Here is a 26,090-nt window from a genome sequence, read left to right on the forward strand (position 1 = left end):
CATATTTTTCTGAATGCAAAAATTATCAAAAAAAATCAAAAATTTTTAAAAAATATTTGGTAAAATTTGATTGCACCCAATCTCTACCGTTCAAATGTGGACACGGACTTTTACTTCTCTGCTAAATTTGAAGTTGATATCTGCAAATTTAGGACACTTAGCACATTTCTCATTTAGCACGGAATATCGAGAACACCCTGTACAATAGATGAAAATCTTAAATACAAAACTTGTTGGTGTCTATGCGGGCTATATCGCAAAATAACAGAAAGTGAGATATGAATCATAGTCTTTCAGTTATAACCAATTTTCAATAATAGAGGGACCCATTTTTCTTTTTTTTTTAATTTGTCCTGTATATTTTTGAAAAAAAAAAATTATATATATATATATATATATATATATATATATATATATATATATATATATATATATATATATATATATATATATATATATATATGATGACACTATATTCCGGGATATCATCCGTTCGCTCGTTGAACTCCGACTGGAATCCTGCATCCGACTGGAATCCTGCAAATCTTGCATCCGACTGGAATCCTGCAGACGTTTCGCCAAAATCTCACTTGGCATCTTCAATGCTCGCGCTCCGAAAACACTTCGAACGGAGCGCGAGCATTGAAGATGCCAAGTGAGATTTTGGCGAAACGTCTGCAGGATTCCAGTCGGATGCAAGATTTGCAGGATTCCAGTCGGATGCAGGATTCCAGTCGGAGTTCAACGAGCGAACGGATGATATCCCGGAATATAGTGTCATCACATTTTTCCATCCGTGAATCAATACGTGAGAATATATATATATATATATATATATATATATATATATATATATATATATATATATATATATATATATATATATATATATATATATATATATATATATATATATATATATATATATATATTTATTTTTCTAGAATAGTTCCTGACCTCCCAATCTCCCCATTTTCAATAGGTTCCGTCGCGGGGCAAAGCTGCATTTTCGTGCCAAATATGAAGTCGATTGCTTCAAATTTCGGACACTTATTGTGTTTCATAACAATGTCCAAAAAACCGGCGTCAGATCCCGGCCATTTCTTACAAAGTTATGTGCCTCGTGGAGGGTTAAAAAGAAACAAACTTTAATTTAGTAGCTGCAACGGTTCGGAAGTTATTCAGGAAAAACCAAAAGACGAGAACGGAGAACGGACAGACAAAAACAAATTTTTTTCGACGGCTACCTGGATATAAAATTTTTATACGAGCGCAGATACTGTCTAAAAAATCGATTTCATCGATTTTCGAAAATATATCTAGTTGTTACTTATGTAGAGAGAGAGTTTGACTCTAAAAATAACCAATACGCAAAAGTAAGCAACAAAGAAGTTCGAGACCACCCATCAAGAAATAAAAATGTGTATTTCGTCAGTGTCATGTGCAACCGAAATTACCAGGTCTAACAGACTTACATACAATAATGAAGAGTGAAGAAAAGGACAAGACAGTCGCAAAAAGGCACTAATAATAACAAAGTTAATTGTTAAGTTCGGTTGAGAATTTACACAGAGTGTCTCAAAATGACCCGCTACTAATGTAATGGAAAATACGAAAATACGTGCAACTGAAGACAATTAACGAATAAATAAAGTCCTTTTTCTATGTTTATTTTTGTGCTAAAATAAACGGCACAAGCTATTGAATGTAATTATAAACAGAGCAAAGGGTCTGACGTTTTCGTTTAGCGACAAAGAAGCTCTGCTAGTATAATTCTGCAGAGAATTGTAATCTCTCTCTACATAAATTGAGAATTTAGTTAGAAGGGAAATCTGAAATTTAGTCCGATTTAAATGAAGATCTTAATGAATGCGAAAAGTGTTGGACTGAACAAACCATTCATTGCCAGTAAACAAATTTCTTAAATCAAGTTACGAAGCGCTGACTTCAGTGGAAATTTTTTTTTTAGAGAAAACGCGGGCAAATAGGTACCGCACTTTTTTGTTGCTGCTCCGCAGAATACGCGGGTTGAAATGTGTGTTCAGTGTATACAATTCTTGAGGCATGTGAAAATAAAGTCATAACAATAGTCCTAACGATTTAAGTTTAGAGAGCAATGAGTCTATAGTTTAGTTTACAGGGAAAAGGCTCAACCTTTCTCATAATACGCGCATATGCTTATTCTGAATTTCGACTGTATGGCAGTACGGATAGAATAACATTCGTATATTTTGCAAAATTTTCCATGGTTTATCTCATAAACGAATGCTTGTGTGCATTTATTATACATAATAATTCTTCAATCCACTCATGTTTGCTTCAGATGTCATATACTTTCATCGGTATTAGCCTCTTTCATGTGAACGATAGACCACAGGGGAATTACGGTGTACAGGGTGGTCGTAATTGGAGTATTTTAACAGGAAATACCTATTTCTGAACCAGATAGACCAAAAGGGCTCGATTTTTGAGAAATATTTAATGGTTAAAACGGCACAACCAACCGAGATACGGAGTGTCTTTCAATTTTCGGCCCTTTTAAAAATTGCCCATAACTTTTTTATTTTGGATTCGGATAAAAACGTTAATAGCGCATTTTATAAAGGCAAATGCAGTGGCGTGTTCAGATTTTTTCTACAGTTCTTCGTTTTCTCATTTTTTGTGTATGCATTAGTATGAAGTGTGTTCAAAAAGACGTCACATAGAAACCTTCAAAATAATTTAATAACCACTGGAACTTTACAAAAGATAAGAAGAATTTAAAAAACTCACATGAAAAACATGCAACTAACCATTTAATATTTTAATTTCAATTTTAGATATTAATTTTAACATTTTTTATTATTTAGAAAACAAAATTATAGGTATTTTAACCTAATGAACAAAACACAATACATATTAGAATACAAATTATAAAAATTTAACTTTTTACATTAAATATATTGAAATATTTTACCGTAAATGTTCAAATTGGACGTCGCTCTCTTAAATAAACTGAACACACCTTTTTCGTACTGAATGACAAGTATTCACGAACTCTATAGGATAGATGCAAGAAAACGCTTCCCGAGTGGCTTCCTCTAACTGTGCTTTGCTTTGGAAATTTTTCTCTTTAAATATAAGATCTATTAGTCTCCCCCTAAAAAAAAATCTTGAGGAGTTAGTTCGCAAGATCTGGCAGGCTACAAGAATGGGTCCTCTAGTTCCAATCCAACATTGTCCAAACTTTTCATTTAAAAGTTCACTTACAATCCGTGGGTGGTGAGCGGCACAACCATCTTGCCAATAATAAATAATCTTTCCAAGAATTAATCGCAAGTCTGTCAGATCTTCATAAAAAAATTAAGGTCTCACAAATCTACCAGGGAAAATTCCTACCCATACATCGAATTCAAAGCGACCTTGAAGATTATGATACATGCATGAGGATTTTCTATGCTCCAATGATAAGAACTGTATCTGCTAAATATTTCTGAACAGTAAATTCTCGCTTCATGGCTCCAAACAATAGACAATGGAAAATGAATGTTCTCATTGCATTTTCCGATATACCAGTTGCCAAATTATATTCTTCTACCGGCATTCCCTTCAAATAATTGGTGGACTTTTCTGGTACGATATGGTTTAAACTTTACTTTTTCCAGCATTGGTTGCGTCAGCTAGCGCCAGTGAGGATGTGCTTGAATTTTACAAGACTTCTCCATTCATATTCAATTTCCGGATTTCCTGTTCTTCGTTTCCATAATTGGTGAAATTATTTTTTAATGTCCGAAATATGCGCTTGTCTGATTGGTGCCCCTCTAAAGTTCATTGGCTGCCTCTGCGTTTTCATTTCACAAAATTAACACTTTGTCATATTAAACTTTTCATAATTTTGGTACATTTTAAATAGCTAAATGAACTAAACGTTGAAGTTTGGAGACTAAAATTTTGTGTGACAGAACACAAAATTCAATAAAGAATAAAGTTATGTCCTTACCCCCTACTAATACATAAACACAAAATGCCCTATATTTTCGCCTTTTTTCATCACAGATACCAACAAATCTACATGGGTGAAAAGGACTCGACACGGGCATTTTTTTAAGACCGCAGCCAAACTTTGTGCCATATAAAATAAGAAAGTTGTATTCATTTATGTGAAAACAGAGAACTGCCACTGCATTTGCCTTAAAAAAATGCCCTAATAATGTTTTTATCCGAATCCAAAATTTTCGTAAATAAAAAAGTTTTGGGTAATTTTCAAAAATTAAAAAACGCCCTCTATTCTGGGTATGTACGTCGATTTTGCTCTATCTAGTTCAGAAATAGGAGTTTCCTGTTAAAACACTTGATCCAAAGGAATTTCAATCAATTACAGGGGAATTCCAAGGAATTCTAATGAATTCCGGAGGAATTGCGAGAAAAATCTTTCCAAGGAATTATAAGTACAAAATGTTCTACGGGTGTGCCATTGATTATAACTACAGGATTGCAATCTTTTCACTTCACTTTTGTAACCAAAATGGCAATATGTATTTTTTAGGTTACACGGCGAATTTTCTTAAAATTATATTGACTCGTAAAATTTTAATCTCAAATGTAGGGGATCTATAACCCCTAATTGTGTGGAATTTTCCTAAATTATGTTTTTTTTTAAATTTACTATAATTAAAAAAAGCGATCAAAACGGGACGACAAATACGATTTTTATGAAGCGTGTTCCGGGTCACGCTTAATACCTCATAAATGTGTAACATGTATTAATTAACACTCTATGTGAGGATAAAATAAAACGCGACGATCGGTATTTTGAAAGTCACATTTCAGAATATTCGCGCATCTTAATGTGCCAACTCTTGGAAGTTAACGGCGCAACTTTCATGTTTTCACAAAATTTAGGCGAACTAACACTATAGTTTACATGAAATTTGGTTTTAGCCCGATCTTCGGTGGCACCGATGTCGTTTTAGGAACCACATTTCATCGTTTATTAAGTTTATTATTAACTACGTTAGACGTAATTTCCTTGGAGTCTGTGACTTGGTCCGTGACTTTATTTTTTTAAAACAGATGTTCCCGATCCACCTGGCCGACCACTGATCACATTCTTCTCGTCCAGAGCTGCCAATCTCTCTTGGGCTCCTCCAAAATACACCAACTACAGCAACATCACCCACTACACGGTTATGATTCGGTAAGTATACTTCTTATTTAAACATTTCCGATGAATATGCATTATGGTGCACAGTATGAAGGAATCTCAGACGAATTGCAAACAATTCCAGAGGAATTCCACGTAATTAAAATTCCAAAAGGAATCGTGGATGTGTCGGTTTAGCCCTCTGACATTTCTTGACATAAATTTCTTTCAGATTTGAGATAACAAAATAAAATTAACTAAAATTTGTTGCTCTTGTTTATTACACTTACATATAAATAATTATAAATGATAGCGTCCATACATACATTGAATTCGTAAAAGACGGTACACATCCTAAACAAGTGAAGCTCGAAATGGCAACTGCAGACCTTTAATTGGACATATTTGGAGTGTAAAGCGCAGAGGAATTATGGTGTAAAGTATGAAGGAATAACGTAGGAATTTCAAACCAATCCAGAGGAATTCCAAGTCAATAAAATTATAAAAGAAATTACGGATGCATTCTTTTGCCACTGCGATTGAGTCTTCTGACATTTCTTAATAAACATTTCTTTCATATTTCAGATAATAAAGTCAAAATAATTATATATATATATATATATATATATATATATATATATATATATATATATATATATATATATATATATATATATATATATATATATATATTCACGTATTGATTCACGGATGGAAAAATGTGATGACACTATATTCCGGGATATCATCTGTTCTTTTGTTGAACTCCGACTGGAATCCTGCAGACGTTTCGCCAAAATCTCAGTTGGCATCTTCAATGCTCGCGCTCCGAAAACACTTCGAACAGTGTTGCAGCATTGAAGATGCCAAGTGAGATTTTGGCGAAACGTCTGCAGGATTCCAGTCGGAGTTCAACGAGAGAACGGATGATATCCCGGAATTTAGTGTCATCACATTTTTCCATCCGTGAATCAATACGTGAATATATATATATATATATATATATATATATATATATATATATATATATTCAATTGGACATATCTGAAGTGTAAATCGCAGAGGAATTATAGGGTAGAGTTGTAGAGTATGAAGGAATTCCAGAGGAATTACAATCAATTCCAGACGAGTTCGTGATATAAATTTTTTTCAGAACAAGATAATAAAATAAAATTTCCAGAGGTTAATCGCCTTTGTTTACTATAATTATATTTCAAAACTTATAAAAGACAAAGTCCATATAAATAGGAAATTCCTAAAGCTACATATTTCTTGTTTTGTAGTTGAATGAATGAATCCTAGACCAATTCCAACCAATTCCAGAGGAAATCCAAGGAATGATAAGCATATAAGGAATAGTGGTACAGACTTTTGCTTTTGCGGATAAGTTTTCTGATATCTCTTGTTATAAATTTCATTCAAATTAAGTTATATATAAAGTCAGTTGTCAGTAAGTGTACTTGTAACACTTTGTTTTCTTCATGTTTCGTCGCAATTTTTTTTACCAAGGTATGCCCATTAATAAGTAACATTTTTTTCAATACTGCGGCAAAGAAAATGTCATTTTAAAATTTTATTATTAGAAATTGTAGATAAATGAAGTTTTAGAAACACCGTAAGTAATTGCGACAGACCCCGAATAAAAGGTAAGATTCACAAATCGTTTTGAAAACTAAATTTTTGATTAAGCTCCAATATGATAAAACACTTCGAGATATATCAGTAAGATATAGAGCATTCCTGCAAATCTGTTCAACGCAAATGCTGGCCGTATCACAGAAGCTAGCAACTAAATTATAAATTAACAACCTGCAAATAGAAAACTAATTTGTTTAATATAAAACGGATTGGTCGATTTTTAAAACTCCATTAACGATTATCACCTAAGCGAAAGCTCAACTTTATACTTTTAATTGAATCGCTAGTTGAAAATGTGGGTTCACGGGTGATTTACTAGTATCTACTCGATTGTTGATTCATTAGTTGCTAATTTTTCTGTTGTAAACCATTAGTTGAGAGAACTTATTAATACGACAATTAAAAGGTGATGATTGGAACAATGTGATTATTGTTATACTCAGAAAGCTGTATTAAGAGATACCCTAATTACCCAAGTATTTACAAGGTGTTTAAAAAATACGCGACAGAATTGAAGAGGATGACCATTTTATAAAGATGTGAAAGTTTGTTTGAAAATTGGCAAAATTGTTTCTAGTCACAAGTTGCCGATTTGGCCTTAACTAAATAAAAATTAAACAGTGGCGTTACTATTTCGTCTCTTGAGGTATTCTCGTTTACAAGGCAAAAAATAAAATAATACCAAAAATAAAATAATATTTGAGAAGAATTCGACTAAAAATAATAGTAATAACAATGGTCAGGTCGCTCATCAGTTTATGACACTAAGACATCGCTGGATTAGCATGTATGGCTTGCACGATCGAGGGATTTAAATTCTCTGGATTTTTTCCAGTACTTCCTTTACTCCTGTGGAGTTCGCCAGAACTCCTGCATCTGTGCTGGTTGTGATCACTGTAAACAGTTTTTCTAAATTTTTTGTATAGTAAATATGAAGTCATTTGTCGAATTGCAAGCAAATATTATTATAATGATGAGAAATATTTTTATGATAAATGGACATGCAATAAAATAGATTTTATTTTTTATCTCTTAAACGAAGCAAGAAGTGAGAAAAATGCAATTGACAAAAAGGTATTGGTTTTAGTCGCTCTGTTTTAGGGATGTATTGATATTCAATTAAAGTTAGTGGCGTACACTTTTATTAATAAATTTTACAGATAGAGATCGATAGAAATAAAACTGCCAAATCTTAAACAAATGCGGGAAAAGATATGTGAACACATTTTTAAACACCCTGTATTTTGGGGGCGATTCCGTTTAATTATTGCCGCGTCTGTATAATAAATAAATATAATAAACTATGGTACCGATACTCAAAACAGCGATATTTATAATTACCAGTGTTTTCATTCAATACGTTTCCTTAAATATAACATCCCCAGTCGTGCCGCAAAAAATGGACAACGAATAATTTATAAGCCCCCGTCATTCCTAGTTAGATGTTTAAAAAGTTATCGTCGACCACAAAAGCGCCCCACCTAGGATCGGTTTTAATAGAATTTATCCGGACAATTTTTATTCTGTCTTCGTCTTCTGAAAATTTCCAAGCAAAGGTCCGGGCGAATATCACGTACCCTACCAATTTCATGTGCTTAACAGCACGAGATAGCGACCATTTTATCAAATACAGCTTCACGACGTTATAATATCGGATGAAAATAGAATTATACATGTAATTGGGCAGGGCGAAAAGAAAATGCTAAATAAAGCGGGCGGGTGTAATTTCGTCAGCTTAAAATCAAGTTTCAAAAGAAGCAAATAATAATATTAAATACTTTTATTACGAAATTACAAGATACGGAATGATATTATTAATGGACAATATATGAGACAATAATAAAATATTTCTTACATTGTACAAAACTTCTGGCCAATGATCTTGTTTGCTTCCTCAGAGCTTAACTGTGTAATTGCTTATATATTGTATGAGGAGGGCAGAGCTAAATGACTCAATGTTGGGTCTGATTTTCTACTGATAAGAATAGAAGGGGTAATCCTGGTTTGTGGATCTCTGGGAGTCCGTAGAGACGAGGAATCTTAGAGACATGAGGAGTGACAAACTTTTTCACGGAGTCTGATAGAAAAGAAGCCTTAATAACATATTTAAGTTTGCGTTCCATAGGTGACGTAGGATCTTTTTTAAGTTGACGATGTAATCCGTCTGCAAGATCATCTTGAATCTTTGATATTCGTGTTCATGACCAGCGTAGCATTTCCTTTATCTGCTTTTAGGATTACAATGTCGGGATTAGATTTTAGAGATTTTAGATGTCATTAGCTGTTTAAGATGACAGTTTGTTTCGGATAGACTCGACATTTCAAATGATTTTCTCTTTTGGGATAATACGTGGGAAAGTTGGAACCTCAACAACAACCGACGCAGAAACAATCCAGAAGTTTTGTAAAAAGTATTACAGTAGAAAAACTATAAGGTTCTCAAAGAATTCTTATAAGAATCAAAAAATATAATATATGCACTAAAAATACTCTTAGTTTAAAAAGGATTTTGGCTTGTAAATCTATGTTGTAACAAGTGCCCAATGTTTAATTTTTGGACTATGAAATTAAATCTGTTATACTTTATTATTAGGTATTTGAGACAATAATAAATAAATAAATAATAAGAATGCAGAGGTTGTTCAACTAACCAAAACTTCAACATATGTTTTTTTCGGAACCAGCAAATATAAGGCAAATCGGCTGTGGAGTTTTTAACGAGCAAAAGGCGCGACTGAAACCCTATAAACCGTTAAACAAGATGTACCTATGTTGATTTATAATTTAAAACAGAGCCGAGTTGCCACTGTATACTATTAACCTTAACATGGTAGGATGATAACCCTCGTGTTATAAACAGATTTCGGTCTTTCGGCATAATAAATTCCACATCAGGGCTTTTGCAAATTGGCTGGCATTTAGAAAGAAATGCCACAGAGTTAATCTTCGAAGCGAGAATTGCTTTCTACCCTGTTACGCGGATACATATAAAAGAATTCAACTCCCCGTTGGGGCTGACTCGGACAATAAAAATGGTCTTCGTGTAAATTTTTAAAAAAGGCTCATTTTATTATCATATTCATCGGGAAGGCAGTACTACTCGTATCCAAAACGATTAAATGGACGCTTTAAATTTTTCTGTATAAAATACATAAACGTAAATAGATACTTTGATACTGATAATTTGAGTATAAGATAATTTTGTTTGTGTTATGAATTTTTATACAAATTGAATTAGTTTTTTTCTAACACAATTTTAACAGGTTAACGAAGACATTTTTGGGAAGAAGATTTCATTTAGGTATACAAACATAGCGTTTCCAAAATACAACTCAATACAAACAAGTTTTTTTTATTTTTTCCTACCACTTTTAAAATAGTGAAAAGCGATATGATATGGTATACACTTGTATAGGACCCATTGGTGACAATTTAGCGTTTTTAAATAAGTAGATACGGATGATAAAGTTTTGGAGCTTATATTCAATTAATCATTTTGCTTTCAACCATATATGGTTATTGGTAATTCGATAAATACCTTTGAAACTGTGGTAGTAGAGGAGGTAAGGAGTAAATTGAACCTTAATACCCATTATACCAAACTTAATATGTTTAAAGATATGTTACTTTTTCTTTTTTTCTCAAAAACTGTTTTTTTCAAAAAACCTACTATACCTTTTTTTTGAAATTCAACTGGATTACTTGCCCAGCACCATTAGCTTATGTTTGGAATGAACCAAAAGTAGAAGTATGTAGAAGAATGTATTACATTCTTTCTTTTTAATCACAATTTCTTTTCGGTTATTTTTCAACAATCTAACTAAACAATATTCGTACAAGTCCTTTATTGTTCATCTAAAAATAAAAACCCATCAAGCACTTCTGGGGCCGTTTGTACAGGGTCAGTGAAGTTGGTTAGTTTTAAAAGTTGTGAGAAAATGGTAAATACAAAAAGTATTTTTTCCAGCCTCGCCTAGTATATAAATCGTATCAGTCAATGAAACTTTACGAAAATCCATACTTAATAATAAATACCATAATAAATTTTATGTTATAGCAATAGTCTTAGGACAGAAAGAAGGGTAAATATTGGAAAAGTTAAAATGAATCACAGAGTATAAAAAATAGGTATAGGACATACTTAATAAAAGTTGTAGGTTTTTGTAAGATCTTTCAGAAAAAATAATATCATTTAAAGTATGCAATTTAAGAAAAGAAAAATTGATTTTAAAATGCTAATATCAAATATGAGAATTTTAAACAGAATTCAAAACCAAATTTAAAAATTGGGTGTTCCATTTTAAAAAGTGTATGTTTTATTCGCCACGCTTTTTTGAGACACCCTGTATCTTTTAAAATAATTTTATGTACAAAAGTTATACCATTTTATTATAACTTTTAAGACCAATCAACTTCAATCAGTTGTACAAAATTTTGGACGAATTTAATACATTTTATTCAAAAGTTTCCAATATTTTGTTCATTCCATACATAAAATTTACGTTTTTGAGTAAAAAAGAAAAACTATAATATCCCAAAATACATTAAGTTTCGTATAACGCGAATTAGGGTTAACTATACGCCTTACCTCTTCCCCTATTACATATTTAAAGAAATGTATCGGATTAGCAATAATGAAGCTGTGCGTGGTTACAATAGATGTCTAATACTTTTATATATATGTTCTATAAATTAGGTATATAATTAATTTCAAAAAATAAAAACTAAAAGGAAAGTAGCCACCTAAATACTTTTCCATTTGTGAAAAATCTGAATGAATATTCCATATGGTAACTCGTTAAAATAACGTGTTAGAATGGGAGATATACCGATTGTTATACAAGAAAGTGGGAACACTCTAAACTTTTAAACGGCTTGAGTTAGCGATCTGAAATTTGGAAGGGTTAATATAGGCTGAATATCCAATTTATTGACAATATGTCTGTTGGCAAATAGTATTTAATGTAATGAACTATTAATTTTTTAGGATAACCTAGTTTTTTTCAAATAGTACCCTAGCGGGAACAAAAACTTTTTAAAACCGATACTTTTTTTGCACCATTATGACACCAAAATTTTCGTTAAAAACTAAGCTCACATGAAGAAAAAACCCAGATATTATGCAACAAGTGCGGTAAACGGCATTTGAGTCACGAGCGGAGCGCAACGGAGCGAGTGTTCAACAAACGAGTCACTTAAAAAGTTCACCAAATTTGTTGCATGCTATATTGACGATGGTCACAGCGTCCTAGCCACAATTTTCAAAATTAAATAAAAATTTAAAAAAACAAAAAAAGTGGGAAAAACGTCTTATCCTGAATCCAAAAATACCTTTAAAATTCGAATGTTACTGTCGTTTCCGCTCAAACCGGAAGTGCAACCATTGAATAAATAATGTCAAAAAAATGGACATTCAGCCTATATTTACCCTTCCAAATTTCAATTCGCTATCTCAAGCCCTTTAAAAGTTATAGTGTTCCCACTTTCTTGCGTCGCCCGGTATTTTGTTTTGTATCATTTCAAATATTAATGCGCCCACAATATAACCCTTTGTACACCAATCGAGGATATTAGAGGAATTTTTCAGTTTAATACATATTTGCGAAGTGAGGAAACCTTTCGGGAACTGTTCGCGAAGTTCTTGATATTCCCAAAACAAAGTATTTAATACCCCAGTAAACTAAAACCCTCGCCGTTAGACAACGGGGAACATTTGTTTAGCTTTCGAATGCCTGAGGCGCGTCTATATAGATACGTATGCAATTTAAACCTACAAGCATGATAACCAACCCTATCGCTTTACAGGGCTTTATCCAGCATGTGAGCAACTAAGATTATATGTGTTGTTGCAAAACAAGTTCAAGTCTATGCGCAAGAAGCTTACGGAAAACGGAAGTAATACGGCTTAAAATAAATTTTCAACACCTTATGGTGTCGCCATAAAACGAGAATTTTAGAATTGAGCATATATCATTTTAATGTTTTCAGTGAATTGAAAGTAGACCAGCATATGGTAATTTTTGCCGCATTTGTTTTTACGCGAGAGAAAACACCGCAGATATTAAATTTGTATACAATAAGCAAAATCTGCATTGATTTTATCGCGCGGCCGCCATCTTTGCCCATAACTTGGCACGCAATAATAAATTACCAATTTTAATGCTCTTGATTTTTCAATGTAACTCGTTTAAAATTACCTCAAACCGACAATTAAATACTCAGCCACTAGCATCGTTTTAAATGTATCGCGTGCTTAATTTATCGACCTTATAATAGTTACCGACAGCTAAGCAACCATATTATTTGCTAAGCCTTATCTCATGCTGTTTGAGCGCTAAACAAATTTCTAACGTGGCGTTTTATAAAAGCACGCGTAAATTTACTTTAAAACCCACGCAGCAATTAATGCATCCGTTTGAAGGTAATAAAAAGAAGAAACTTATTAACCGTTTTATTATTCACGTATATTCTACTTAAAAAGCACTAAGTTATCATATGTAACAGTAACAGTTCAAACATGTGGACAGTATCCGTAAAATAAATAGAAAACAAAACAAGAACTAAAAGTTCAGATTTTCTCAAAATTATATATTTTTTCATGACAATTGTTTCGACAACACTGTGTCTTTATCAAATGTAATATTTACAAACTACCTGCTACTATATATACCAAAAAATGACCATAAAACCTTAATTAATGTTGTTGTGAGAATTTAAGTTCAATAAAGGAGAGGTATTTAAATCTAATTGATCGTTAAGCAATACATATGAATGTCTCATTTTGTTAATCTCCATAGCTTCCAATAAATTTAATTTTCTACTTTCTGTGGCTGTATGTAGAATTGTAGTCAAAAATGCGTTTTTCTGTGTTTAAGTGTGTAGCATAATTAGAATCAAGACTATTGTTTTTAAACGCTCTTTTATGTTCGTTAATGCGTTTCTTGAACTTTAACTAAAAGTTTTCTATGGTGGTATAGATACGTGGATGATATCTTTGCTTGCTTTGTTGGAACGGACAGACAATTGAATTATTTTTTAAATTTTACATAATTGTATAAAATTCACTATCGAGATTGATCAGGATAACTATTACGAAAGCGCAAAACAAATTAAATTTATCATAAATCCTCACACAGTCATACATAACAGCTCAAATCACCCTTATACACACAAAATGGCTGCATTTCACTCTTTTATACACAGACTACTTAATACGCCACTCTCAACAGAAAATTACAACAAAGAACCTAATATCAACAACGGCTACAACAGTAAACTCTATTTATCCGAAACCTAATACAGAACACGAACAATTTAAAACAATTACATACATAGGAGGACCTAGTGGAAAAGTTTCAAAACATTTTTCAAAATGTGGTTTAAAAATAGCTTTCAGAACTAACAGCACAATAGGAAAATTTTTAAAAAACAATAAAACGAAATGTCCAAAAACTCAAAACTCTACAGGTTGAAATGCGGATCTTGTCCTAAAATTTATATTGGACAAACAGGAAGATCCTTCAAGAAACGCATTAACCAACATAAAAGAGCTTTTAAAAACAATAGTCTTGATTCTAATTATGCTACACACTTAAACACAGAAATACACATTTTTAACGACAATTTTGATATTTTACATACAAAAAGTAAAAAATTATTGCTTATCAATCAATTAGATTTAAATAACTCTCCTTTATTGAACTTAAATTCTCACAACAACATTAATTAAGGTTTTATCGTCATTTTTCGGTATATATAGTAGTAGGTAGTTTCTAAATATTACATTTGATAAAGATACGGTGTTGTCGAAACAATTCTCATGTAAAAATATATAATTTCCTGAAAATCTGAACTTTTTGTTCTTATTTATTTTGATAAATAGATTTTCATCAAGTAAAAACCACCTCAGTTCAAATAGAAATCAGCTGGGAAAAACAACCCGCAAAAATGTTTTGTTTGTTGGTAAAGAAAACACTTCAAAAGTACAGTTTAATTTTTTTTTTCTTGAAATGTGAATTAATGAGGGTTACGTGGAACCAAAAAGGTGATACCAAGTAGAACCAGCAGCATTCTCAGAGGAACCTCCCAGATGACAAAAAGTTTGAAATTCGAAGAAAAGTGCACTCTTTCAATTTTTCAAATAAATAGAAAACAGCTACGGAGATCATTGAGGGATACAAATTTTGCCTAGGAAAAATAAAACCGCAAAGATTTTTGTTCCTTGGTTAAAAAAATAATTGAAAAGTATAGAAAAAAAGATATTTTTTATCTTAATGGGATGTGGACAAATGAGTGTTATGTGAAACCAAAACTATGATACGAGAAAAATATTATTAAAATGCATGAAGTTATCAAATATAGCGGTTCAAGTGGAACCAGCAGTATTCTCAGAGGAACCTTCCAGCAAGTCCAGAAAGGCTCACGCTTTCATGAAGACACAAAAATTTAAATTTTTGAAAAAAAAATTGAAATTCGAAGAAAAGTGCACTCTTTCAATTTTAAATTTGACAAGTGGGGAAATACGAATTTAGCCTGGGAAAAACAAACCCGAAAATTTTTTGATTGTTGAGAAATATGGGCTGCGTATTAATGAAACCAAAAATATGGAAAGCTGGTCGACTGGTATCAAAGTATTATTAGGATAAAGAAAAAGACGGTAGATCCTTTAATAATAATATCAAGAGGAGAGGATAATTGCTCAGGTGAAAAAGAATATGACCGTTATTCATCAGTAATTATATTATGTACATTATTGTAAAAAAAACGGCAAATTTCATTTAATTTAACAGATATCCCGGTGAAAAAAAAGCATATAACTTTTGTATTTATAAATACAATGGCAAATAATTCCTTTATATAACCCGTCTTTTTATGTGTGTGTGTGTGTGTGGCAAAATATGTAATTTTTTCTTTTCTTTCTGGTATTCTTCTGTTTTTATTCAAATTAATTCTTCACTATATCTTTAAGAATGTATTTGTACTTATTATACCGAATGTTCAATAACTTAGTTCCAAATATCCTGTATTCAAATTACATTGATGGAATCGCCTGAAGGTTCTTAATAAGTTTAGTTTGATATATATGACTTGATTTTCAATAAGTTTTGTGCTTTTGACACATTAGAAAAGTGATATTTTGGTCCATTTTGAACAATTTATACGTTTATAGAATTAAAACCAAACGATTCGAATTTTACATTCGATCTTACTTTTTGACAAGCTACCGTGTGTTGTAATTAAGTATAATAAAAATAAAAATTCAAGTGAAAACGTCATAAAAGCAAAGAAGAAATATAAAAGTTATTTTGCGTGGAATTGTTTTTTTTAACGTGTTCCATTATGACAACAAAATTTCTTGGAATAACTTTTTTGACTCTGCTTGTCTACGTGATATCAACACTTTTATATTCAAGGTTTTTTTGTAAAACCTGTGGTTGATGGATATATAAAAATGCACTGTAAATTCGGTACTTACAATACAATCGCAATAAATATTAATTCCATATTTTTGCAAGTTTTGGCACATATTTATTGTCTTAAAAATGGAAATAAGTTGATATAAAATATTTTAGAATCTAGAATCGGCGTTTAACCCAGAGAAGTTTATTTCACGAGCCCAGATGCGTTTACTTTTGTAATTTTGCTCTTCCAGAAGTTTTTATATTCAATTAAATGCTAATAGTAAACGTCCCTTTACACAGATCCTCCAGTGACACTGTCAATTATGTAAATTTCCGAGTAGACTCCCTTGTATATTACTAACATCAAATGCAAAACCATCTATTTATATTTAAATAGACACAGCGCCATCTGCATTTTAGGTTTCGGTTGAAGCAATAGTACTAGTTATTCGAAAAATGCACGGCGCTTCCTTCAACGTTTAAAAATCTAAAAGCGTGTAAATTCAAACAAATTTGGCAGATAACATTTGAAATCCGGGAAAAGCAATTACCCCCTCCGGGACGCTTTATTTAACAAAACAAAAGCGAAATAATACCCGAGAATTTTAATTAAAGTTTTTTATAGTCCCGCGAATATTTTGCTCAACTTTCCCGCAATATATTTCGAGTCATTTCCCGTCTAATATAACACCCCTTATTTGTTAGCCCCGTCATCCGGTTTTATCGACTCTAACGCCAAATTACAAGTAAATTATCAACGACAAGTGCAGCCTGAAGTAATTTTCTGTTGCTGTGTCGCTTATTAAACCTGCCATTTTTGTACTAACTGGTATTCCCAGTCGCAATTTCGTCGCAGAAGTCATATCAAATCGGAAACACTTAAAAAAAGACATTCAACTTTTCCGAATGTTGCTATTTTAGTTCTAAAAAGAAAAAAGTACCATTAAAGAAACTTTTCGTTTTTTTTTTAATAACGGCGCAGATTTCAAAGAAACTGAACATTTTTCAGTAATTCAACAACAAAGAGATTCGTTCACTGTTACTAGATGAGAAATTACTATTGATTGAACACCCTGTATTTAGAGTGCCAAGTAGTTGTCAGTTACTAGTTGTTAAATGCTATTTAATAATATAGTTTTCAGGAATGTTTATTTCACTTGTATGAAGTAGCAGTCAACAAATCATCTATTCACCTTGTCTGGGTACTGATTATTACTAACATTATAATTCATAGCCCTACCCAGCAATTGAGATAATATAAGATTTAAATAATAGTATATTTTTGAAAACTTACTGACTTACTAACAACAACTACTTCATATACTCAAAATAACACAGCATTCCAATTTTTACAATCTCTTGAAAGAAGAGAGGCAAATTCGAGGCCCCACGATTTTTGCGAATCCATTCAAAACTCTAATATAAACGAAACATGTTGAAGTGTCGGTATACCGTAAGAGGTATGAAAATGGTTAAATAAGAAAAAAGTCTAGAAAATTTAAAGGTTAATAACGTGCTGTTAAGAAAACTAAAAAATTTCTATTACCTCAGAAGCTCCGCCAAAAAACTTTATTTTTTCATATAGTCCGTGTACAAATTACAACGTGTATTAAAAAACATTTTTTTTATTACGAATGCAACAACACAATATGATTCTACATTGTTTAAATAAAAAAAGGGTTTTCATTAAATTGTCAATGTATTGGTGTAGTAGAGGCTGACGTGATAAATAAAATAAAATAAAAAAAATATATAAAAAAATCAATTTGAAAGAAGTCATCTTGTAACTGTCTGTCGACTTTAAAACATTTCTTAACATATCACTTGTAATGTTTTAAAAGGCTTCAAGAACTAGTCATCCCAGTTGACCCTCAGTCTCAAAAACTCGCTGATAAACATAATTTTTGATATATCTCCATATAAAAAAATCAAGTGGACTGAGGTCCGGCGAACAAGGAGGCCACGAAGCGTCTGAATGGGTTATCTATTCAACCCAAGACGATGATATTCAGCGTACTCGAGGAATATCAGTTGCCCAATAATGACCATCTCGGCAGTTACAAATTCCATTATATGCATACTTTCGTCTGATTTTCATAATCTTATGGGAAAAAATTTCGTCTTTCTGACACTTCCTAGTTTACATTCCAGAATGTTCTTCGCGCTTGACAAATGCGAAATTTGAACTGGCGACATTTTTGTTTTGTTAAATTAAAATGACAAGTGGACTTCGGGATTCCAGTTTTACGTTCTATTTTACCGAATGATGAGATGTTTGCGAATTTTCAGTTACAGCTTACTTGAGATGCCAGGAGTTTACAGCATATAAACAAATAAACTCATCAGCAGTTACCGAACACAATCACGAAACAGGGCATAAAATTTTATTCGATAAAGCTAAAATTCTATTATGTAATCAATTCTTCTACAAACGAAAAATCCGAGAGTGTATAGAAATCTATAAGAAACCTAACAATCTTAACCGCGACTCAGGTCTTCACCTGTCACCAATATGGGAATCACCCATCCGAGACGGTGTCTATGGCCCTCATTTAGCTCCGCCCACCTCAAACAATATAAAAGCAGGTGCAGAGTAAAATGCGAGCCAGTTTCAGTCAAGCTCTGAAGAAGCCAACAGGATGTTTGGCGAAACGTTATTAAGTTCGACTCAAGAAAAAACCGAAGCAGGAGGAACCCAGAAGTTTTATAAAAAACTAACAATATATTATTTACTTTATCTTCACTGCATATATTTATCATATACACACTGTATATGTATGTAAGATGCAATCATATACGAACTTAAAGGCATAAATAGCTTTTAATGATCCATACATACATCGGCCTTTGTCGCGATTTTAACACATTTCGTTTCAACAACTCCTGAAGGTACTGGGGTTTTGTAATTTTCCATTAGTCCGCCATTATTCCCATTCAAAACGGAAGAAAACCAAGCGATAGGCTTTATTCGGAACCTTCACACAGGAAACAATTGGACGTTGTAAAAGTGTAGTTAATATCAGGGTCGGTCCCCATACAGGAAATTTTCTGCAAACGCAAAATGGATTCTCAAAACTTGTTTCCGGGTTAAGGACTAATATCCAATAAAATCGATTTAGGCTGTTACGGTTTCAGACGAGATCTCTAGTATTTGATTGCTGCATCGACAGCAAAATTGCGTAATATAATATAGCTCGTATTCACCAGGCCCTTTCATACCAGTGCCCCTTGCGAAAAATTTTCATCGTAAGGAACTAACCAAAATCAACAAAACAGATAACAGAAGCAACATGGTGCTTAATCTCTCGAAAGTTGTGCATATTTTAGCAAAATTTACAGGCGATTGACTAAAATCGATATTTGTCCCTATTCCAAATAATGTAATGAATTTGTACTTATCGGTTTAATAAGTCACACGCGCAAAGCGTTTCAACGGATGATTCGCTCAAATATTAATGAAGATGATGTCGACAGACAGGTTGGTTTTATTAAAGAAGTGGGGACTAGAAAAGCCTTATTTTAATTGAAGCTCTTGCCACAGAAATGTTATGAGAACAAAGCGCATTTCTCTACTTCATTGACTATCGATAAATGTTTGATAATGAAAAACATAACCTCATTTTAATATGACTAAAGCATGTCATTTACTGTATTAAAGTATGCGTGACAAGGATGCATCTACATCAGAAAGACACGCAGAAGATGTAGTAATTCTGACCATAATTGTTAAATAAATCTTGACGAATAACAACAAAGTTATTACCGTACACTTGACACTTTAGGTTGCTACACTATATTGACGTACCTCTCGTGGTTCCTCCATTAGTGATTTCCCATTTTGGCGAGGTTTCTAGGCCCCCACGCTCACCAGATTTCTACACATGTGACTTTTTTTTGTGATTTTTCTTTAAGTGTAAAGTGTAAGGTAACAAGCCCCACAGTAAATTTTATTTATTTATTTTTATTTAAAGTTCCAGCTTTTCGATAGCAGCCGCCAAACACCGAGCCCTATGGCACTTTTTACTCATTGCAAAATGTTGTCACTCTCGAAGGCTTTATACAGTGTGTCCAAATAAGGTGCTAAACTAATATATCTAAGTTATTATTTGTTTAAGAAAAAAATTTAAATAAAAAAGTTGCAGATACGACTAAAAGAAATATTTTAAAATTATTTTCAAACATACACTGTGATTTATAAATATGGGGGAAACCAAACTTCTATATTATTCCATTAGTAGATACTCCCTTTTATGCTCAATCACCAACTGTAGGATTTTATCATCTATACTGACTGTTTTCGGGTTTAGGGTAATTTTTTCGTTGTAGATGCCCGGTGTTTAATACCCTATATTTTTAACGAAGATTCCGACAGCTGTAATTTTATTATGCCAAAAATTTTATAAATTGGTACAGTTATTTATCCTATACTTGTCTTGAAATTATACTTTCATTGATTACTCCTATTAAGGCTCTCTCAATTTTATTAAGCATCCCTATACCTATACCTATATTAGTATATTTTGCGGTATACACATTTTTGGGAATCTCGCAATAAGCCAAGAAAAATATAAATAAATAGGTAAATTTTTTATTTTGTGAAAAAAATGTTAATTAAGAAATTCTGCATTTCTTAAAGCCCAAAATATTATCGAACTATTACGGTTATTATTATTACTAGTACTACTATTATTATTATTATACTGCCCAATCGTTTAAGGAATGTTTTAAAGTATGTATTAAAGTCAGTGGGAGACATTTCAAACAATAAATAAAGTGACGCTTAATTAAACAGTTTGTTTTGCAGGATTAATATTATCTCTAGCATAAAATACTGTTTAAATTGTTTTTCCAAAGTTGCTTAATGGCTTTATTTTTGTTTAAATCCCCAATTTAATAAATTATTATTATTAATATTATTATTATTATATTATTATCTTATTATATTATTATCTTATTATATTATTATCTTGGCTCGTCTCTGTGGACTATTCATATTCAGATAATATTTATTTTGTTCTCAATCTTTTGTGATATTATTAAAGGTTAAGTACACAAGGGAATGCTTAATAAAATTGAAATAGCAGTAATAGCAGAAATTAATTATCCGAAAATACTCAGTGTGAAGCATAACAACCCTATATTGGGTGATTGAGTATAAAATGGAGTATCTGTTAATGTAATAATACACAGGGCGATTCATTTAAAAAATATGAGATTGGTTTACTACGTATTTCTGAATCACCGTGTATATTTTAAAATAATTTTGAATTGTTTATTTTAGTCTTACCTATAACTATTGTATTTATTGTTATAAAACAAACAATAAACGAGATATATTACTTCTACACACTATTTGGACACTCTGTTTATCAAAGAACAAAAATGTGCTGGAATGAAATTAGCAAAAACGAATAACATGAGCAAGTGCGCCAGTAAAAAAATATATTAATTACATATATGAATGACGGAGGGACGGCCATGAATCCAATTGTCCAAAAAAAGCAAAAACGAAAAAAAAAATTCGACCCGATACTACAAAAATTTATTTCGGAGGAAAACTGGTCGAAATTTCTTTTGAAAGGGCCGCGTTATTCCGGTCCGAAAATTCCCGGAAAATTCCTTTCGGGTATCGGCGTTACGCTTTTTTCCCCGTCAAATAAATAACTACAGATTTAAATAAATTTTAACCTGGCCGAAAGTGGTAAGACACTGAAGTGCTATTTTCGCTTAGAAAGTTGTTTCGCCCGTTCTGCTTGGCCTAACTTTTATAAAAGTGTGGTTTGTAATAGATTTTAAGAATGACTGATGGCCTCTCAGGAAAAATCCTTCATTGGGAGAGCAGAGGAAACACTTTGAATGTCCCTTTATGTCCTAAACGGTTATTTATTACACCGGGTCATTTTAAAAGATTAAATTACGGCTACATGGTGTTCGCTCTTGAATATTTATAGTAGAGGATCTGTAAAAAATATGTCCTCATCGCTTTACCACATGAAACTGATTGCCAGTCCATATCATTTCAGGCTATTTATTTCTTACCTGTTATTCATATATCAAATAAATTTAGAGAAAATATATAGTAAATAACATGTAGAATAAGCCCCCCCACCCTGATTGCCAGCATTTTTCCTGTCAATAATACGTGGCAACCAGGTTTAAATCAGGTAAATTAATTTGATGACACCCTCATTCTTATACCCAAAAAACTACATATGCAATTGTGTCTTTATTTATTGCGAATACAATACTATATGATTGCCAGTTAAAATCCTGTCAAGAATAATGACTGCCACGAATCAAAGTTCCGATAATTTTATTTTAAAATAGGGAGCAACAGTGAGCGCTACATATTTTATAATGTAAGGCAGAGAAGGATGCGTTATAGCACCTGCGCAGTAACCTCGGTCAGAAAAGAGAAAGGCGAGTGTTTATTTCTCTGCGTAATAGTAAAAGATAAGTATATTCTATCACTTCGAGTTGCTTATAGCATGCTGGAGAGACCACGTTTTTAATATATGTCTTCTATTTGTATAAAGATCCTTTTCTGCTTCTAATATTTACTAGTGTATTACGTTGAAAATGAGGAAGTATTTTCTGTGTAGTGAAGAATCGTTGACTTTGACTCTGACTTTGAAAAATATTGTTCCGTAAAAAAAGTGAGTTCAAGTATGGTGAGGTTATTTTAACCAAAGACTCATGGCGTAATTTAGGATATCATAGATTATGTTATCAAAAAGTGACGGTATTAAAAAAATACCATGATCAGTTCGTTGAATTATGAAGTAAATTAAAAAAATATATCTGTGTAGACAATATAAATAATTTTATAGGTTAAACACAGATATCAGATTGAAAATATTGTAAATATTTTTTTTCAATTAACGAAATATAATTCTTATTGTTAATGAAAATATTCTTTTCCGTTGCTTGCAATTTCTGATGAATCAGATAGTGATAAATAAAAATATTTTTATAGTATTTAATCTATTTCATATTTATACTAATTTTTATAGTTTAATATGTAATGTTTCAATTATTCATTACGCCAATCTAATTTATGTCACATGTAAGCCATAATAAAAAGGTAAGTTGATATTATTTAAATCTTATTATAAGACAAAGAAAAGAAATTGCAATTTTAATGAAGACTTTAAGAGAAATAAAAAAACAACAATAATTTTTTTTATTACTTTACAAATAATACTGCCAAAAAATACTCACTATAGTATTTATTAAACATATTTATTAATTGTCATTGCTGAAAAAATTTAAAAAACTTTGCTATTTTTTTTACGCCATAACATTACCATTATTTACTTCAAAACAAATTTTCAGTGGGATAATATACTTATCTTTTTTCGCTACACAGACAACTAAACACTAACCTTTCTCTTTTCTATTTTTTAGTAAAAATAGCCTTGACAGGATATGGACTAGCAATCGGTCGAGGACTTATTTGTTAATAAGTTTAATTATTAAAAAATATGTTTCATCTGGTATAGCAATGGGGACATATATTTTACAGTGGGATCTTAGAGTATTACGTCTGTATAAATTAAAATGAGCTAAGTCGACCGTTGAAGAAGTCGAAGCACACGCTAAAACACGAATACGCGAAACAAGATTAAATTCTTGCAGGATGCGAGGAACTATTTATTCTTTTGTTTTTAAAGCTGACCGATCAGCTTCATGTCTTCCACCGCATCAGCAATTTCTTTTCTATCCTAGCATTAAGATAAATTTAGTTTAGCTTGAACTTTTAAAATCGATAGGAATCGTATTATGTGGGGAAGTGAACGACATCGACTTTAACCTACCGCATGCTCTTTGGGCATTTCTAGATAAGACATTTTATTCCTCCCTTATACGTATCCGTTCGGGTTTTCAAATCGAACGATCGCACTAAGCAATTTATATAGAAATTACGATTCTCTAATTTGTGTTTACACCAACTGGTGATGTGCTGTGATTTATCAGGTAAATATACTTTTGGCCGGTGTAGACAAACCATGCAAGAAGAATAAATTCAACCCTAACCTCACTTTTTTCGCATTTTTCTTATTTACATTTCGAAGCTGGAAATTAGAACTGTTAGAAGTTTATTTTCATTACAAATTCACCTACTTGGATCTTGTACGCCATGCCACGTAAACAGCACGGAAAGTGTGGAACATTAACTAGAAGAAATCTGTTTAAAATACTGCTCGAAGTGTTACAAGTTTACGAACGTGAAGCAAAGAAAATGAATCAACTAAAAATCATCCACAACTTCAGTGAGATGGATGACCCGTATAGAGGTGATAATAGCACAACAGCTAGTCAGAATAACAATGTCATTGATTTAGATTTAAGTATGTAATATGTGTTAATGTATTCAACTGTAACTGCTTCAACTGTTTAAAAAAATAAAAAAGTTTTCAAAAAAAAATTGTATGCAGTATTTTAATGAAAAAACCCATATAAATACCCAAAATATATCTACCAGGAATTTATCCATCACCAACACTACGAAATCTTAAGGCACATCAAACTAACTGATAATATATAATTGATTATAACCAGATTTCGATTTCACTGGAATCAGATTCTACAGATTTCTAAATCATTTTGCAGATTTCATCGATTTTAAAAAACAATAAAAAAAAACATTATTAAAAAAAATATTAAGAAAAGGTTATATATAAAAAATACATTTCAAACTTTTTGTTAAGATACATAAGCTTATAAGAAATGGCTCTGATCCGACGTCAGTATCCACATTTTTTTCGCGATTTTCGACTCTTTTTTGAACCTTGCTATGAAACACGATAAGTGTCCGAAATTTGAAGCAATCCACTTCATATTTGGCACGTATATGCAGCTTGGTCCTGTGACAAAACCTATTGAAAATGGGGGCGTTGAAAAAAAAATCGCGCGTGTAAGGGTCTACAAAAAACATCATTTTTCAAAAACTGTTTACGGGACCAACAAAATTCTTGAACCAGAAGAAGCAGAAGATACGGCTCTATGAACTTTTATTCGGGACAATTTGATTTGAAAAAAACCATATTAAAATCGGTATTTCGGGGGCTGTCAAGGCACGATGACGTCATCGATTATTACAGCGCACTGCATGGTTTCAGAAAAAACTTATTTCCTCGAAAACCATTTACTATTTTCAAAAAATTCTTGAACCAGGACGCGTGAAAAATTCAGGGCTATAACCTCTACTTCCAACAATGATTGTATCATATACAGTCTGTGTCATTCATGAGCAAAAAATCTAAAATATCCTAACAAATGTCAGTTTTTGTGGGTAAATTAATGGCGATAAATGAAAAACCGTTAAAGATGGGATCATTTTATTTGAACAGTATCGTAAACCGTGTCGTGAGAGAGTTTCAGGTTTCGTCAATCGAGATATTTGAAAAAATATCATTCGACAACGCTATTATTTGCGCAAATTTTAATATTTACCGATGTTTGTTGTAACATTTTATACTGGGTGCATGCACAATTAAATTACATCGATTTTGCGAAAGTTCCATAGTGGTCCGCAGGAGAGCACTTTAGAAAAACAATGCAAAACAAAAGAATTTCTTTCCTTTTATAATAAAAAGTTGCTTCGCGCTACGCGCTACGAACTTGCCCCGCCCAGTGACGACTTTTCGAAAGCAATCTTGTATTGCCTTATGAACAATAACTACATTGATTGATTGAGTAACTATTTGGAAATTAACAGAAACTGCTTTAAAACGACACAGGTACTTATCTTGATAGATTTTCATCTAGCGAATAGTTTTCGAGGTAATAAGCAATTTATTTAACTGAATCGCTCATAAATATTTACCATTAGACGTCTTATTTACGACTTACTATTGAACATATTGGAATTAATAAGGTAATAACTAACTACGACAAGAACTCTGGTTATTTCTAAAAATAATTGA

General features: G+C 31.9%; 1 protein-coding gene and 1 long non-coding RNA gene across 4 annotated transcripts in view; one reads left to right on the forward strand and one right to left on the reverse strand.

The window, feature by feature from the left end:
• The window catches only part of LOC132708575 (tyrosine-protein phosphatase 99A), a 455,230-nt gene that overhangs the window by 78,504 nt on the left and 350,636 nt on the right, over nucleotides 1-26,090 (forward strand). For all 3 annotated transcript variants that reach the window (XM_060680970.1, XM_060680971.1, XM_060680969.1), the window contains exon 3: nucleotides 5,053-5,176. In XM_060680970.1, the coding sequence (XP_060536953.1) occupies nucleotides 5,053-5,176 (124 nt within the window). The remainder of the gene's footprint in view (nucleotides 1-5,052; nucleotides 5,177-26,090) is intronic.
• Nucleotides 1-26,090, reverse strand: part of LOC132708577 (uncharacterized) — a 96,184-nt gene that overhangs the window by 12,865 nt on the left and 57,229 nt on the right. The gene's annotated exons all lie outside the window — the stretch shown is intronic.

The sequence above is a fragment of the Cylas formicarius genome, unplaced genomic scaffold, assembly GCF_029955315.1.
Source record: "Cylas formicarius isolate icCylForm1 unplaced genomic scaffold, icCylForm1.1 PGA_scaffold_12__32_contigs__length_19106922, whole genome shotgun sequence".
In the NCBI taxonomy this organism is placed as follows: Eukaryota; Metazoa; Arthropoda; class Insecta; order Coleoptera; family Brentidae; genus Cylas; species Cylas formicarius.